Source organism: Chrysoperla carnea, chromosome 3, assembly GCF_905475395.1.
Source record: "Chrysoperla carnea chromosome 3, inChrCarn1.1, whole genome shotgun sequence".
Lineage (NCBI taxonomy): Eukaryota > Metazoa > Arthropoda > Insecta > Neuroptera > Chrysopidae > Chrysoperla > Chrysoperla carnea.
Genome location: NC_058339.1, coordinates 73,057,603 through 73,077,425, shown reverse-complemented (window position 1 = coordinate 73,077,425; position 19,823 = coordinate 73,057,603). Strand labels below are relative to the sequence as shown.

Here is a 19,823-nt window from a genome sequence, read left to right as displayed (position 1 = left end):
ATATCAAGTGCTTATTATGCGAATTATGTATCAAATATTGGGAAAATACGAGCATTCGCCTTAAATGGAAATATTTATAATAAAAACAAAAAAATTAAAGTGAAAATTTTCTAAAGATTATTTTTTAAAATTATTTTTTTCAGCATAATTGCACAAACAATACGCTCATTAAAGGAACATGACAACTTCATTAAAATAATGATCTGAACGGAATAACAAATTTCTCTTGAAATATATAACGAATATTTCTGTTAATCTATTGTACCCCATCTTTAAACAATGTTTGACTAATAATTTAAAGTTATTAAAGCTTACTGAGCCAAATTAAATAAACATAAATCTATTAAAAGTATTAGGTACTATCAAGTACACTCTTCAATGAGCTATCATAACTAAACAAGCCGTCATGAATATCACCCTCAGTGGACAAACCAATCACTTTCTAATTAGTAAATGACTTCATTTGACGTATACTAATTGTAAGATACATTCCAAATACAGAAGTTACATTCCAAATTAAAAAATTTATTCATTCAAAAATCTAGTTTCTCCATAAAAATCAAAATATTTCGATAAATATCAAACTTATCTGCAGAAAAATAATCTAAATATATAAAGTGTGTCGCATTTAAGATGACACTATTCTAGTTTTATAACAAGTGAAAACAAACAATTGACTGAGTAAATTGTTGAAATACCATGTATCGACGGTATTGATTATTCTATTACATTACACATACATACATGTCACATATATATAATTGATATTCCCATATAATACATACTATATAATTTGAGCCTAATTTGCGCTCTCACGGGTAAACAGTGATTTTACGTAAAAATATTACAAACAAAAGTTGTTTATAAAATAAAATAAATAAATAAAATAAAAAGTTGTTTATATTTTATAAGGAACATTTTTTATATTTAAACTTTTGTTCTATCTCTAACGGTTTACAAGATGGGTCCTACGGACCCAAGACCCAATTGACCTATCTTGCTCATTTACGAACTCGACCTCACTTTTTACGTCCTGAGTACGCTGTAAAAAATTTCAGCTTGATATCTTTTTTCGTTTTTTAGTTATCGTGTTCACAGACGGGCGGACGGACGGACGGATTTTATGAACACCCATACCAAAATTAGTATACCTTGATATATATTACATATACACATGGTATAAAAACAACCGATCTGCATAAAAAATCCAATTAAAGTTTTCTCACAAATATTATCTTTATTTAGATGCAAGAAATGACTGACAATGGAATGTAGACATGGGCCGTTATAAGCCAAATATGATACCGTACAAAATATTACTATAGGTAACAGAACGGGCGCTAGAAGGAATTTAGTTTGCAAAATAGCTAGACAGCAAGATAATCTGCATTCTTATGCTTGACACACCCAAAGAATTAGAAAAACCTACGGATGAACCCATTTAAAATTTTTAATTGTTTAGAAAGGTAATTTGGTCGAGAGTGTTCTTAGCTATGTTCCAAAAAAATCGGTTTAGTTTAGAGCTACAAGGAAAAGCATTTGTCGGGAAATTTTTATAGTTTGTGTAAATTTCTTGTAATATAAAGTGGACACCTGAGAACATAAAGATACCATACAATTTTCGACTTTATTTTACGAGTTGAAAATTAAAATGTTCTATCAGACATCTACCAATTACTACAATGTTTATCAGCCTTGGGAATTTGTCTGTTTTTATTAATAATATTACTACCGTACTCCGTCGTTAAATATTTTTTCGCGTGTACGGAATTTATTTAATAACGCAAATCGAGATTACTGTGAAGATTTCCACTTTGTAATTGTTGTGAGTGATTAAACAGTGGGTAAAGGTGGGTAAAAATCTTAAAAATTATTATACAAATCTTTATAATTGAATTTATGTAGAGCCTTAAAAAATTAGACAATTGCGAAAGAATTACGAAATCGAAAAAACGAATTTTCTTACTTTTGAAGCATTTATTAAAAATATTAAGGATACTTGACAATCACTTGTAAATTTAGCTTTTATAATTTTAATTATAAAAGAATTTCCATTTTATTAATGCAAACAGAAAATTTTAAATTTTTGTAACTGAGAAAAATCTTTTGATGAAAGAACATCGTAAATTATTTTCGATAATTTTATCTATTATAAAAATTTAAATATTTCTAATATTAACGAAGAAGTTTCCAATATACGCTCAGATTTTATTACTCGGAACTTTCAAATATCAAAAGCAACTTAGATATTCAAATTTTATTGCAAACAGACTAAAATTGAGGCCACATGGAGAGAGAAATTTTCGAACGAAAGTTTTTTTTGAGTTCTGTGATGTTATAGTATACCTAGTATTGATAAATATCTGAAGAGTAGTATTGATATAGATTTGAGCCTATAGAATCGATAGATTAGTCCAATCATTTTAGTGTTTCACCTTGGTATTTAACGAAATAAGCTGAATATTTGTTCAAACCTTTATTTTAATAGTACACATATAAAAAATTTTTAGAGAATTTTATCCTCTACAACTTTTATAATAAATGTAAATGTGATTGAAGGCAAAGAAAACGAGAAATTCTTAAAAAAATTGATTTTTGACCTGATTCGGTTAAATATGTTAGAAAAACTATAAATCTTCTTGATCCTAGATATTTTGCACAACATTAAAGTAATATTTTTGCCTATATTTAGTGAGTATATCTAAAATATAATTTCTATTTCAGATGCTAATTGAATTGCTTTTACTCGTAGTTTCGCTAATCGGAATTTTTATCATAAATTTTACTTGGAAATATGATTATTGGAAAAAACGAGGTATTCCATATGAAAAACCAATTTTCCCATTTGGTAGTATTAAAGATTCCCTGCTTGGAAAAAAGACTTTATGCACGGTGGTAGATGAATTGTATTAGTAAGTATAATAATAAATTATTTGTTTTGATATGAAAAACTAAAAAATTTTCCATTTCCAATTTTAGCAAATATAAAGATTATAAATATTTTGGATTACATTTTGGACGATTGCCAATATTATTTTTGCGTGATCCACAATTATCCAGATCAATTTTGGTGAAATATTTCAATCATTTTCAAGATAATGCTGCTCGTTTAAATGCAAAAAATGATCCTATAATTGGTAACAATCCTTTCTTATTAAAAGGAAATAAATGGAAAATTGCACGGGCACATATAACACCTGGATTTACAGCCTTAAAAGTAGATTTTTTACATGATTATATAGATTATGATCTTCATCGCTGTTTCTTTTTTAGATAAAACAAATGTTTCCAAATATGGCTTCAGTGTCTGAACGTCTTGTAGCATATATTCAACAAAATATTGACGCTTCAACAAGAAGTCTTGAAGCAAAAGAAGTTGCAAGCAATTTTACAACTGAAGTGTTCACTTTAAGTGCCTTGAATATAAAATCGGATTCATTTGAAAATCCAAACAGCTCTTTCAAAACAATTTCAAATAAAATGTTTGTTGGAACAGGTTTTTTCACAAATATCACTTGGACATTAATGATTGTAGATCCACCATTATTGGAGTTTATTGGAACTAGGTAAGTAATGAGGCATAGTGCAACAGTTTAAAAATATAACATCTTTTCAAATAACCCAGAGAAATAGCAAAAAAAAAACAACTGATCTGCTTCAAAAATCCAAATGAAGTTTTTTCAGCGGAATTATTTTTATTTCGATGCTAGAACTGATCTATTAAAAGTCCATTGCAAAATCATTTGTGGAAAAAAGTAATTCAAGGTCAAAAGGGAGCGAAAATAGGTTTTTTACAAATATCTCGTTAGCTACTATGTTAATGTCAGCTTTAGCTATTATAAAATTTGTTCGTTAGTTAATTTTAAATAAAAAAGATTTTGGGCAAAATATTCGTAGAAACAAAAGTTCTCAATATATTTGGCTGAAAAAAATATTAAAAAAAAAATTATTTAAAAAATATTTAAAATATTTATTTTTACTTATTTTTTTAAAATATTTTTGATATTTTTCGTGTAGTAGAGTAAGCGAATTTAACTTTTCTCAGTTAAATATTTCGAAAATTATTGCTTCCTCGGAAATTTTGCAAAGAACATTTTTTATGTAGAATTAACTCACGAAAAAATTTTATCATGGCTGAAACTGCCATAAATTTTTAACTGCATTTCGTAGGTCATTTCTTGCATCCGAATAAAGATAATCCCGGTGAAAAAACTTTACTTTGATTTTTTTAAGCAGAAAAACCTTTATTTTCCTGTGTTAGAATATATGATGTTTTAGGATGATGACAAAAGAAGGCGAAGCTTACTTTCGAAATGCAATAAATGATATTTTGGTTCATCGAGAAAAAAACAATTTAGAGATTAATGATTTTTTAAATTATTTAAGCAATCTACAGCTTAAAAATAAAGGTAAATTATTAGAATTTTTTACAAATTTTGGACAATTTGTATTATTTTAATGAGATAAAGTTTATGTTACAATAAAACTTGAAGAGGGGAGATTTAAATATTATCCCAAATGTTGGTCATATTTTCTTTACTTTAAATACAGACTTGCACTGTATCGAAGGTCAAAGATGGAATACGATACCGCTAAATAGCTGAAAAGAACAAGCTTGTCATTGGTACTATTAATTTCATGCAGAATTTTCTTGTGCATTCAGCGATACTTTTTAAGATCATAAAAATAAATGGAAAATTTTTGAATCCTCTACACAAAGCGCTAGGAGATGATAAAAATTTTAAGCTACACCTCAAAAAGTTGATAATGTATGCTTTCGACTGAGGTGTTAGTATGAATTGTTTTACACAACTTTTGAGTATCTTCTGCGGCTCCTGGTATAAAGGGTTGTTAGGAAGATGGGTATATATAAAAAAGGGAGTTAATTTCAGTAATTTTGGGGAGATTCCAAAAGGAAAAATCACTTTTTTCGGTTTTTTATGCATTTTTACTTCAATACATTTCAGTACATTATTATAGTGTCAAAGATATACCTCTTGGGTTGCCTTTTCTCCCTTTTTTATGTCGAAATATTATATTTTTTCGCGTTTTTAATAAGAAATATAAAATGATGGGGAATAGAACTTAAGTGACGGACCTCTAGGACCTGTGTGCTATTAATTTTTTTCATCTTAAGAAGAAATAAAGAATTGAAAAAAATAAACATAGACTCAGAATCAAAAGTAGGATTTTTTTTCAATTCCGTTTATTAATTCAAGACTTATCCGACATTTACAAAGACCCGTGCCCGGCGAGGGCAGTTGAGGGCCAATCAATGTGATATATAGCTATAACAAATTGATTGATTAAATTATGTCCAGAATTTAGCTCACAATTACAGTAATTATATACATTAATTATAATGAATCAAATTATAGCCATATTTATATTGAATTATTTTTTGGATTTGTGAACAGATTTTACGAGAGATGATGTAGTTTCAAATATCGTTTCATTATTTCTTGATGGAGTTGAAACATCTGCAGCAACTATTCGAGCGTTTTTATATGAAGTAGCTGCAAATTCTCGAGTATTCGAAAAATTACGAGAAGAAATTGACACAATTAAAGCTAAATATAATAATGAAATTACATATGATGCCATACAAGAAATGGCTTATTTAGATTCTTGCTTGCAAGGTAAAAACTAAAGAATTATTAGGTTTGTGTTCCAAATTATAATAATAGTAAACTGACGAATATAGAAATGTGTCAGTTGATTTCAAAAGCTTCATAAACCCAGTCCTGTTCGTACAGTATCAGAATTTTTATTTTAATTATTTACAGTCCTAATAATTCAATTAAATTCTAAATAAATATTCTATTAGTGTTTTAAAGTAATCCGACCGTCACGTGCCTAGTCAACTAGTCACAACTAGGCAATTTTTATGACGTAAATGTAATAAAATGCTCTGAAAATATAATAAAAGCGTTAAAAGCCAAAGTTATTTATGTGTTCTTTTTGCGCCGTAAGGTAAAATTTTTTTGTATAAATAAAATCTGTAATGAATTTGTTCATTATGAAAACTTTTTTGAATCTCAATGACCGATTAAATTTTGTACAATTAACATTAATGTGAGTTCTTCTATAAGGTACTGTGTTAAAAATAACAATTTTAAAATGAAATAATTCAGAATTTTGTCCTACAAGAGGCTCCAAAACTGTGTTTATTGTGATCTAGGGACTTTGAACTATCATGTACCAGAAAAAAATGAACATGAAAAGTTGGACTACTTTAAGAAAAGTAGCTCTTTAATCTTCTGTTTATTGATAATAAATTTTTTTGGGGTAAATGTTTATATAGATTTTTTTGGAACACAATTTGGAACACGAATTTAACAAATATATTTTCAATTTTAACAAAACAATTTTATTGTAATTTTTAGAAACATTACGTATTAATTCAATAGTTTTTGCAACAGTAAAAGAATGTACAGAACCTTTCGAATTTCCCCCACTAAATGACGGTGAATCAGGATTAAAAATTGATAAAGGTGTATCAGTTTTAATTCCTGTTCATCCCATACAACATGATTCTGATTTTTACTCAGATCCTGAAGAATTCAAACCAGAACGATTTTATAATGATGAAACAAAAATTGAGGCTAGAGCTAATTTCTTTGGATTTGGTGATGGTCCAAGAATGTGTTTAGGTTGGTTTTATTTCTTTTTAATCTTCTTCTTTAATTTCTTAATAATTCATTCGGTTTTAAGGGCTGAAATTATTTGTACCTTATTTTCAACTTTGATGATGAATTTTGTTATAACTTCATGAATGTAGTCGCCCTGTTAGCTCAGTTGGTTAAGGCATAACCAATTCCGTCTGCGGTATGCTTAGGGTAACGGGTTCGATTCCCGCCCTCAAAACAAAATTAATTTAATTAATAGTTGTGATGGGCTGGTGTAGTGAATGTTATATGCATGAAGGAGGTGCACTCAGTCTCTGAAATTGAGGAGCTGATAAATGAAATTATCAGCGGAAAGGTGGTAAAACACATATATTATGGTATCACAATGGGCTCTATATAGCCTAAGTGTGTCTTTCGTGGACAGCCAATATAATCTAACCAAACCTATGAATGTAGGCGAAAAATAAGAATCCAATTTTTCCATATCTGCCTTGGTTTTCGAAATATTGAAAGCTAACTAATTAAACAAAATTTTCAATTTTCGATATATTGAAAATTACTCCAGATATTGAAAAATTTTATTCTTACTTTTCGTCTTATATTATGAAGTCATAATCAAAAATGCAGATTTATATTTTTTAAATTTGTGTCCCTCCACCATGCTCATACCTCCTTAATTAGTCGGGCACAACAGTTTTTTTTTTTTTTTCAATCATTTATTAAGATTTTAACTTTAATTTAAAGAGTTTTATTTTTTAATTTTCATCGACTAGTTTTGAAGAAATCTAATGTTAAATATGCCTACTTTTGAAATCATTTATTTATTTAAATAATCGGACAACTAACCCTCCCCGGCCCCCCCCCCCCCCTTAAGATTTTCAGAATTAATTTGGGCTTAGTCCAACTTCATATAAAAAAAAGCAAGCTTTTTACTTAAAATTGCCTTGGTGCTCGTACATACTTTAATACCTATATTTTTCTAATATTTTTTTCACTTGAATTGTATTTTTATCTATAGGAATGAGATACGGATCACTTGTTACCAAATTAGCAATAGCTACAATTGTATCAAATTTTGATGTGGCAGTTAATGAGAAAATAAAAGAACGTCCAAAAAATGTGGGAGCATCATTTATGTTTGTGCCGAGTGTTGAACCAATTATTGACTTTCATAAACGTGGAACAATTTATAAACATTAATTGCTTATGTTTTAATAAAAAATATATATTTATCTAAAAATTTGATCTTATTTACTATAGTTTAGGTGTAAGAAGGAGTTCGTTTGCAAAATATGGGAAGCTAAAGGTACATTCTCATCCCTGAAACCTCAAAGCATGAGTACCTCTTTTGCCCCGTGTTATTAACCGTCAATTATCAATTTTTTGAACCAATAAATATACTGTATGTTTTTTGTCATTTTACGTCGAAAAAATCTCCAGTTATTGTTTCGTAAAGTCTACCGTTTTCGAAATATTAACAGTTTAATGTTTCGAAAAACTCTAAAAATAACATTTTCAAAAAAATACAAAATTGAGGTTTCAATCTGCATTTAGTCTTCAGAACTTAATAAAAGGATGTTTCTGTATTCTAGGACTTTTGTTGGTTCAAAAATTTAATATCTCGAAAACGGTGAACTTTACGAAAAAGTCACACAGCATCTCAACCGACCCAAATGGCCCAATGAATAAAGCTTTAATTGATTCAAAAAATTCACATTACATGGTTTATAGTATGCATTTAACTGTTTATATCACGGGGCGAAGGGACGTTAAGACAATCGTCCGGAACATGATTTTTCTTATTCTTTGGGTGTGTCAAGAATAAGAATGCAGATTATCTAGCTGTTTTTCTATTTTGCAAACTAAATTCCTTCTAGCACTCCTTTTGTTTTAAACATTTTTTCATAAATGTCACTGTTTATCCGTGAGGGCCCAAATTAGGACAAAAATTTGGTGTTCATTTTCTCCAAAACTATAAAAGATAGAGAGGAAAATTTGCAGGTAGCTTCAACTAATGACCTTGTGAAACATTCTCGAAAAACAGAAAAAATTCTAGAAAGTACTTTCGAAAATCAAATCAATGGCGTTCGAAAGGCCGCCATAATTGTGATGGTTTTATAAACTCTTCTAATTTATAAAAAAATAATGAAAGCATTGATATTCAACACTTTCTATACAAGGTATTTCAATAATTAACTCAGTCAATTGTTTTTTTTTCACTTGTTTTTGTCGTATATGTCTGCAGGGTTAAGGACGATCCCTCACCAGTGATAGAAAAAAATAAATTAGTAGAAAATGATCCAAATTTTTAGTATGTTGTAGTTAACGATACATATTATTAAATAAAAAAAAAATTTGGGTATCTTATCGATCAATTAAGAGAGTAATTAATTAATTAAAAATACACTAAATAACATAGCATGATATGAGGATGATTATGTTATTTAGTGTATTTTTATATAAGAATTACTGTCTTAATTGATCGATAAGATACCCAAATTTTTTTTTTGATTTAATAATATGTATCGTTAACTACAACATACTAAAAATTTGGATCATTTTGTACTAATTTATTTTTTTCTATTACTGGTGAGGGATCTCCTTAAATGATAAAAATTATACGGATTATGGTAACTAAAAAGTTATTGAAATTAATTTTTAACTTGTCATTATCAAAACATAAAAATTATCAAAAAATACAAATAATTTGAATGATGTCACTTTGATTCAAGTAGGATGATAATTATTTGCATGTAATCCTTTCGCTATATAATGTTATTTATCTAATATTAGGCCATCGTATTGTCTGATTGTCTGTTTAATAAACTGTATATTAATAATTGTTGTCATGATGAAGGTCAAATTATTTTAATCTTAATTGAAAATTTATAAATCAATGTAGTTAATATCAACAGGCATTTTCGTCAATATGTATTATACACTGGAAAAACTTTATGAAATCTTAACAACTTCGCGGCGGAGTTGACAAACTCATACTCACAAAAAAGTTGAGTCAATAGAATTATGATTCACACAAGTCTGTCGGAATCAATGCAACTATGTACTGCGCGAGGGAATTTAATTTCAGTTTTATGTGGAGATGAGTCCACTATAATTTCTTTTATATTTTCTTTATAGAACTTACAATGGATAGTATTTTTAAGTTAGATTTTGGCGCCGGAAGTAGGGATATTCAAAAAAATCAAAACTAAGGTGAAACAACATAACAACCACTATATTTCCTGATATAAATATTATTTTTAGAGTCTCCCTCCCACTCGAAAAAATCATTAAAAAAAAAACGGAAAAAATGGGCGTAAGGGTTCATATCTAGGGTCCATGAAATTGAAATAGCCTTTAGTGGGCGGAAAATTGTGCATATGTATTCTCGATACAATTTTTGGTTGAAAACTTTTTTGATCTGACCCCTCTGTTCAAAGATAGACTCAAGAAAACCGAAATTTCCATGTTCAATTCAAATTTCGCGCTTAATAATGGCCATATTTTTTTTCCACACCTCGGGCAGCAAAATGACCCAACAACTCGTGATAAGCTCACAAAATTACCCCTTGTATTTTCAGTTATTCGCAAAAATAAATCATAAAACAAAACCTGGCAGGTGACTGGGCTAATATGTACGAACTTAATATATGTTTAACTTTTTTACTATGTGCCTCTGCTGCGTTTTATAGGTAGCACAACTATTTTTTGATAGCAAAACGTAATTCACACTCCCTTAAGGGGCCAAATAATATATCAAAAAAGCATCTTTTTATCGCTTTTGCAATTTTAATTATCTTTAATACCTGTCAGTCTACAAGCATGGCCCAAAAAATTGATTACTACATCCAGAATTAACTTACTGGATCTTATTCAGTTAAAAATCTACTGAAGTTCTTGTATTATAAATACATACTCCCTTCTATTAAAAACATAACACTGCAAAAAATGATTAAATATTATTTAATTTATTTAATGTATTAAATAATAAAATTATCCTTGAACCAATCTTCTGTGTTTCATTTGAAGCTTTTACAGTGCGCACTATCGCACCTTTAAATTACATTTAAAAACAAAGTGTTGTGATTTATTAATTTGTGATAAATTATTTAATTAATTTTATTCATAAGGCTTGCGTACTATAAAGGTTTCCGAAGTAAGTAATAATATCTATTTTATTATATTTTTTTGAAACTTTTTTCAAGTAGGTGCCGCTTAACTTAGGTAATGGGTTGGGACCCATAGACCCTCACACAAAAGGCTTACAAATAATTGTTGTTATTTTTATAAACACATATGTTTTTTGTTTAGTAAAAAAGTAAAGAAAATAAAATGGAAATGTGGATAACTAATCAGAAATCCTAAAAGTCGCAAAAACTGAATTAATAGCTAAAAAATACCAAAAACAATAAATAAAACTATTCCTTGATTTAAGTTTGTTTAGCCGCTACGAGCTTACAATAATGTATTATGTTCTTTAAAAACAAATTGTGATGTTAAAACTTTAAAATAAAAATTTATTAATTTTTGGAGGAGTGTCCCAGAATGAAGACAGGGATTTTGAGTGGTGGACCCCTAATACGTTTTTTTTTTGTCTTCGTAAATCTATCTGCGACTCTTACGATGAACGGGGACACTTCGACAAAAAAATTGTCCTACTTTCTTCTACTTTTCTTTTATTTGTACACATTTGTCGTATACAAGCCCTTTACACAAAAAACTTGTTCACATCATTCACCTTTTTTTAACTTTTCTTCTTCAAGCTTTTTTCAGAGGGGTGGACCCCGTGATCACCCCATCCCTCTAGATCGCTCTTGAGGAAACTTGAAGGTACTTTAAAAAATAAAAGATACTTTTTAAAGTACCTACATCATTTTAAAGTATCTCATCACCTTTTGCAATTTAAGACCAGTTTCATGAAGTAATGCAATTTTATTTGTTTTGGCGTCAATTTCAGTTATCCATACGAAGGTCAATTGTATTTTTCCTATAAACATTTAGACTTATGCACTTTATCGTAAGGCAAACGGAGAGACATGACGTGTGCTATAAATCTCTTATTTAACCTTTAGAACAAAATTTAAGGGATTTTAAAAATATCTTATATTTATTTTTGGGAATGTCAGCTCTCCAACCCCCCAGCTCCTTGCCTCTTTTTATGTCGAAATATCATAAATTTTCACGGTTTTTGAGGATTCGCGCAACTCTACAGTCTCTCCAAATTGGGCTAGACAGTGGAAAATATATATGTAGGTTTAGTTAGAGTCTAGAAAGCTCCTTTTGGGTGTGTCAATTTACCAATGACTCCTTATAATTTTTAATTCGAAAAATCTTGGTTTTTCGAAGTTTTAATCTCAATTGCGCTACTGCAGAGTTCCACCAAAAAGATTGAACATTTATCTGTGAATTAAATTAAGGATAAAGAAATGCATTTTGTTAGTGCCGACTTCTGGACGCCCTTCATGGCACTTTAAGAGGAAACATTTGAATATTACTCTAAGTAGCATCACTAAGCATCTAATAAAAGGGAAATATGACTAAATGATAGAGCTCGCCTCCTCAAGATTTTTTTTGTTAATTTTTTTTTTTTTAGTTAGGATGAATATTTCAAAATATTATTATCTTTTTTTAACACACTTATTGGCGACACACAAAGAATTGTTGTGTATTAATAATCCAATTCAATAATTATGTTTAACCTTCAGTTTCAATTCTTCAAAACCATTCAAACGTTCAGTGTGGTATTTTTTGCCCCCCAAATTTTCTTTGTGATATAATTTTTTAGAATTTGAAAAAAAATTGTGTCTTTAAATTTTTTATTACTTTGTTAGTTACCATTACAAATTAAAAACAATTTTCCAAAAATTGATCGAAAGAATCTCAGATGATTTATTTTATTTTAGAAACAAACAAAAAAATGCATTTGAGGAAACTCAAGAAATGTACAAAGTTTTCTGGTGTACATTTTTTAATCAGATAACTCATATGACATGAATGTAATACTTTTGCCTAAACATTTCAAATTATTGTAACTTATAAAATCTATATTATTTGAATTTCAGATGTGGGTTGATTTACTTTTATTGGTAGCTTCACTTCTTGGAATATTCACAATATTTTATACATGGAATTATGATTATTGGAAAAAGCGTCAACTTCCATTTGTAAAACCAATTTTCCCATTTGGTAGCATTAAAGATGTAATCCTTTTGAGAAAAACTTTTAGCTCGTTATTGGATGACTTGTATTAGTAAGTAATAAGATATTTTTCTGCTTAAAATTTTCTAATCAGTTGGTGATCGTTCTGAAACAGCCTATACCTATATATACAGGGTGCTCTATAATTGACTTCAGATCTCTACACTTCCTGAATAAGCTTTTAAAAACGAACGAAAAATATGTTTATCAAATTTCGATCAAAAGCCTAATTTCCGAGATATTGATATTGGTTGTTGTCTTTATTGTTGCATTTAAGTTTCAAATTATCTCCCTGAAAATATGAATAGTATAAATAAGGAATTTTCCATAATATACCACGAGCCGGTATTTAAGTTTGTAGAATGTAAAGATCGCATTTTGTCAATGGCTTCTTGTTCAGAAAAGCATATATATTTTTATTCCAGATGTTGCGAGAAACCCTATTTTTCCAATTTTTGTATATACCCTCCCCCTTCACGGGCTGAAGGCTTTTCAGCTTTTGGGCTGAAAATCTAACCTAACCTAAAACTATCAATCACGAGCTTACTATTTTAAAGCTTTAAAATTTTTATTTTCGCAATTTTCAGCAAGTATAAAGATTACAAATATATTGGAATGTATTTTGGACGTCACCCTGTCCTATTTATTCGTGACGCAAATTTGGCTAGAGATGTTATGATGAAACATTTTAATCATTTCCATGACAATGCAGCACGTATCAGTGAAAAAGCAGATCCAATAGCTGGCAATAATCCTTTTATATTGAAAGGAGCGCAATGGAAAACTACACGGGCTCATTTAACACCTGGATTTACAACTTTAAAAGTAAGTATGATTTCCAAGAGTTAATGACAACAGTTTCTCAAATTTTTACCCTAGGCGACAAAAAAATCTTGCCGCCTAAGGCAACTGGTTAGTCTTTTAAGTCGGCCTAGACGGTTAGACGAAGGGTAAGATGTCCTATAATGATACCACTAAGAAAAAATGTAATTTACAGCCAAACTGTTTCAGATATGTATATAACTTCGAAATATTTTTAATATTTCTCAAAAGGGATCGTTTTACTGACCTAGTAAGAATATAAGGTGGATAAAATGATCCAATTGCTTTTTTTACCAAACAATTCACATAAAATATTATTTGTTCTTTTACATTATTGCATCAACGATTAGCATGAAAACAAAAATCACTGGTAAATTCATCTCAATTAACACATTTAAAAACCATTGATGGGGGATATCTATTATAATTTTACACACAAAATAGGGATCATTTTAACGTATATAAAGGGGATCATTCTACCCTTAACGACATATTTGATTATCGTTATAAAAACTGACCTTAAAATTTATTATACGCCTATCAAAATGTGTTATAATATTATTAAAAGTCAACAGAAGCCAAGAGTAAAACAACCAGTCGGCGAAACGGCGAAAACTAATACAAAAAAGAAATTTTACGTTGAAATTTTTCTTACCATAAAGCTGTAAAATTAATATTTTTGCTACGAAACACAAAATAGCTTATACATCGCTATAAGTCTTTGTTGAACGATTAATTTGTTCACGTGGAAGTCATCTTAATGGTTCACTTAAAACAACGAGGGATTATTTTACCCTGAGGGATTATTATTTAGCATTTTCCCTTATCCACTTTGAGATACCTATAATGTTACAAAATCGAAGAGTAAAAACAAAAAAATTTTTTGGTTTAAATTAGTAAAATCGAAAAAGTTATTCAAGTAGTTCGATTATTGTGTAGTCAACTGTGTAAACAACTAGGCAATTTGTATGACGTAAATGTAATAAAATGCTCTGAAAATATCATAAAAGCGTCAAAAACCAAATTTTTTTAATGTTTTCTTTTGGGAAAGCACCGTAAGCTAATGTTTTTAAGTTTTTTTTTTCATAAACAGAATCTGTGATAAATTCAATCACCGATTAATTTTTGTACAATTAACATTATTTTGAGATCTTCCATTAGGTACTGTGTTCAAAATTACAATTTTAAAATGAAATAATTTTTGCTCTGAACATTCACCGAACTTGCACAAACAGTCGGACTACTTTAAAAGAAAAGTTGTAAAAATAAATGTACTAACGAAGAAAATAATTTAGTGAATCAGAAAATTATTGGCGGGGACACAAAATTCACAAAACTATACTTCTTGAACACTCACTGAAAACAAATTTTATTTTGCAGTGATTTTTTACTATAAAATTTGATTTTTAGCTAAAACAAATGTTTCCAAATATGTCTTCGGTAAGTGAACGCCTTATAGCATATATTCAACAACATATTGACTCATCCAAAAATAGTATTGAAGCAAAAGAACTTTCTGGTAGTTTTGCAACTGAAGTATTTACTTTAGCTGCATTGAATATCAAATCGGATTCATTTGAAAATCCAAAAAGTCCATTCAAAACAATTGCTAATGATTTGTTAGCTGGTTCACCTTTAAAATTGTTCATAACTTGGACATTAACAGTTGTGGATCCAGCATTAGCGGTATTGCTACGTATTAGGTAAGTAAAATAAAATTGAAAGATCATAGACACAAAAAAATATATTATTTTCTGAAATTCTGGCTATTGGCCAAATTTCTTCAGGATTAAATCAAATTGGCATAGAGTTCTAAAAATACGAGTTTTATAGTATATGGTGTATCAAAGTTTAGACCGAGGGAGGAGGGGTGAAATTTGTAATGCCATATTGAGATACCAACTTTACCCTTCAGGTAACCGAGTAATTTTCACGTGAAGCTATAGCTTTCGATCTACCTTTTCCAGAAATATTAATTAGTACGGTCAACTTGGTGGATAAAGTATGTCAATCTTTGAAAAAAGTATGGCAACTTTTCAAAAAAGGTTGCCATACTCTAACCACCAAGTTGACTTGGCAACCTATTATTTCTTGAAAAGGTAGATTGAAAGCTATAGCTTCAGGTGAAAATTATCCGGGTATTTATGGGTAAAGTTGGTTTCCTATGTCATTTCAAATTTCTCTGCTTCATTGTTTATAACTTTTGCAATTTTTTATGTTCTGAAAAATATTTCTGGGACATTTTTTAGACATCAGTCCGAATCGAACAAGCTACATTTGTTTTTAACCAAATGACTAATCGATTTTGAAGCTAAAATTATCGACAATCTAATGAAAAAAAATTTAAAAAAAGCGAAGAATTGCAATTATTAGTGAACATTTCTGTTTTTCGAACTAGTCTTCCATCGCTTACGATTTAGAAAATAATGTATTTTGTGTAAATCTTTATTTGTAGATAAATAATTCTAAACTTTTATTCTATTTTAGATTATTACCGAAAAAAGCAGAAATGTATTTTAGGAACGCAATAAGTGATGTTTTAAGTCATAGAGAAAGAAATAATTTGGTTTTTAATGATTTTTGTAATTATTTAAATAATCTTCAACTTAAAAATAGCGGTAAAGTAAATAATTTAAAAATATATCAAAACCCTTTATTCGACACCTATAATTACTTAATAACACAACTTGAAAAATGGATTGCAAACCAACCGTGGTAACATTCATGGTTACCATGGTTGCCATGGGTAAAAAAAGAACGAAAAAGAAACGTTAAAAAGTCATGTTCCAAGAAGGCGGCGAAAGGGTTAACTTCCCGACTGTGCAAAATCAGATTTAAGGTCTCCAAACAATCCCTTATCGAATGAATGAATACAAAAATTTAGTGTCAGTCCGTAAGTGCACTGGGCTATATTTGTGTCCATTATTCAAAAAGCTTAGAACAACATAATACCAAAAATTCAGACAATTTTGCTGGGAGCCATTTCCTATAAGGTTTCTGATAAATTTACCTTGGTTATTTTAATTTATCTATGGTTATAGGGTCCTAGTTTTCGAAATAAATATCGTGTTACTCGATTAAGATTTTCTATTTAAAAAATATTTCAAAATACATACAAAAGACTTACATTACGCTAAATTTCGATATTTCGATTGAAACGCAACCATCGTCAGTAGATAAATTTATTCCTATAACAGATTACAAATATTCTTCGCGTAGTTAAAAATAAAAATGTAAAACCAACTTATACCAACACTTAAAAAAAAGTGTAATTTATTTATATATTAATAAGTAATTAATTTTATTTCGAGTATCGTGGTATTTATTTCAATAACTACGTCTCAACTCGCATTCAATAAAAATGCATTCTAATTTATAGATTTTACAAGAGATGATGTAGTTTCAAATATGGTTACAATATTTCTTGATGGCGTTGAAACTGCAGCACAAGTGATTAGAGTTCTTCTACGTGAAGTAGCTGCATATCCAGACGTATACAAAAAATTACGAGATGAAGTTGATACAATCAAGAGTAAATATAATGATCAAATTACTTTTGATGGTTTACAAGAAATGACTTATTTGGATGGCTGTTTATTTGGTAAATAAATTTTTCGATATCATCCCCTGTTTATGAAGTGAAACCTTCTTTGGTCACGTTGAGAGATTTTATTATTGTATTATTTTATTATTGTATATTACAGTAATCTTAGCCGAAATGCTATATAGTAAATCGTATTTTTTGGGGGAAGCCCGACTTTTTGTATACGGTTAGGATGGCCAAAGATAAGTTTAAATTTTTAAAAAGCGGGATGCTACTCCTCGGGTAATGTCGCCATCTTGGTTTGAAGGGATGAGTTTGGTTTGTTTGCAATAACTGCTACACTATTGATTTTAGCGAAAAAAGTACCGAAAGCATCTTTTTAAAGAATAACACTCTCTACAGAAAAGGTCTCATGTGTTTTTTGCGTAGGTAAGTTACATAATAAACAATCTACTGAAAAATTTGTGCAAAATTTAAGACAATTTTTCTTTTTGCGAATTAAGCAAGCGATAGGAATGGAAACGCTATTTATGAGTAAAAATACTCATATATATGTTGCTGTTATGGAATTATTCGAATGTGAGCATGGTAAAATTTCAAAATTATTTGTTTTAAGCTTTGTAATAACTTTCCAGTAAATTTTTTAATATGTGACTATGCAAAAAAATGCACATGACCTTTTTGTAGACAATTCTCTTCAAAATATCAAAAAAATTATACAAAATAGGATAACATATCGTGGTTGCTATGAATATGACACACACATACACACACACACACACACACATACAAACACACATAGTATATCTCATTTTGTTACGTGACGGTTTTTGCCAGTTTTCGCACTATGGCAAGCTGCGTTAAAGAACTTCGTTCCAAAACCTGTGAACGTCTCAGTGCCTTCCTATAGTATATAATCCACATCCTAAATAATTAATTAAAAAATTCAAAAAAAAAAAAAAAAAAAACACAGATATTCCAAAGTTTTAAGTTTTCACTTCTGTCGGCAGTGTCCAATAGTGCCTACAATTTTTTTTCATAATCAATTTTTTATTCTCATTTTATTAATGTTTTTATCGTGACATTTTTAAAATGGAAGCATATAGATCATATTTAAATAGTTTTGGACCGTTACATATTTTTTTAACCAAATTTTTGTGTCTTTTATACAGAAACGTTACGTATTTATGGTGTACTTCTGGCCTCAATGCGAGTTTGTACACAAACATTTGAATTCCCACCACCAAAGGAAGGTGAACCTGCTTTGAAAATTGAACCAGGAATAGGAGTAATACTTCCATTGTATTCAATACATCATGATGAAAAAATACATCCAAAACCGGAGGAGTTTAATCCAGATCGTTTTAATGATGAAGAAACCAAAGAACAAGCAAAAGCTAATTTTTATGGATTTGGTGCTGGGCCTAGACAGTGTTTAGGTAATTATTATGCCCATGTTTTTTTCAGCGAAGCGAGTGGTTAAGTGCTAGTTATACATATACAAATTTCTTTTTTCTAGGCATGAGATATGGATCATTGGTGGTGAAATTAGGAATTGCAACAATTATATCCAATTTTGATGTGACTTTAAATGAAAAGACAAAAGAACGACCGGAAAATATTAGTCCATCGTTTTTATTTTCACCAAGTTTTGAACCAATTTTGGATTTTCATAAACGTGGAAAAATTTACAAATAAAAGTGATCAATCTTTCGTAATAGGCTTTCATCTTAAATTTGAAAAATTGGTTTAGACGTTACATTAGTATCTGATCTACACCAAAAAAAGTATTATTAAAAAAAAACAAATACTATTTACCTTATCAATTTTGTTTGCATTTTAAAAAACCAAAAACAAATATTTGCAAGTTTACATGTTTTTGTATTTGTAAGCTTACATAGTCTTTCATATGGCGTGACGTGGTACCTGCAAAGTACATCTGATTGGTGTTTGCTGTCACACGTGACCGGATGTATAATATTAAAGAATTGATTTTTTTTTAAATATTAATAATCCTTATATTTTATAAAAATTAATTTTGTGTTTTGTTATTTACATATTATGATTAATCATTAGAAACGTATCCAACCGATTTATTCTTAGTTGACAAAAGCCTATTATTAAAGCGAAAAATATTTCTATGGCAAGATAGAATAGTGAGATTAATTTTTATGACATTTTCTAATGTTTTTCGAATCGAGACAAATGCAAATTTTCTGACTGGTTCACATAAATTTATGAGATTTTTTTAATCAATTTTTTTAATAGATTTTATTATAAATTTTTAAGATAAATAAAAAGTTAATATTTTTTATCCATTGCATAATTTTAACAATTATAGCCAATTTATTCTTCAAAGTTTGCATTATTTATGATATGTTATGACCGAAAGCTGTATTTAAAATATTCCTGGCGAATTTTAATCGCTAATTAGGTAATAACCATTTTTAAGTACTTACTTTAGTCGAGTAAATACGCCGAAAAATACTGTATAATGTTGAGAACATTCCTTAGACCTTTGGAAATAGTAATCCCCACTAACCTCTGCAGTAATTTGAAAAATGGGGAGAGATGGGCTTAAACCTCAAAAATTAAAATATGAAAAAAAATAGACTTTTAAACAAATCTAA

The 19,823-nt window shown here is 29.0% G+C and overlaps 1 protein-coding gene across 1 annotated transcript; it reads left to right on the top strand.

The window, feature by feature from the left end:
* The first annotated feature begins 1,760 nt into the window (after positions 1-1,760).
* On the top strand, positions 1,761-18,966 carry LOC123296228. Its single transcript, XM_044877690.1, has 16 exons — positions 1,761-1,850; positions 2,725-2,912; positions 2,980-3,217; positions 3,274-3,566; positions 4,279-4,412; positions 5,418-5,639; positions 6,387-6,653; positions 7,648-7,806; positions 10,760-10,785; positions 12,692-12,879; positions 13,415-13,652; positions 15,060-15,352; positions 16,137-16,267; positions 17,029-17,250; positions 18,366-18,632; positions 18,713-18,966. The coding sequence occupies exons 2-16, from the start codon at positions 2,725-2,727 to the stop codon at positions 18,889-18,891; spliced, it is 3,045 nt and encodes a 1,014-aa protein (XP_044733625.1). The 5' UTR covers positions 1,761-1,850; the 3' UTR covers positions 18,892-18,966.
* Positions 18,967-19,823: the final 857 nt, after the last annotated feature.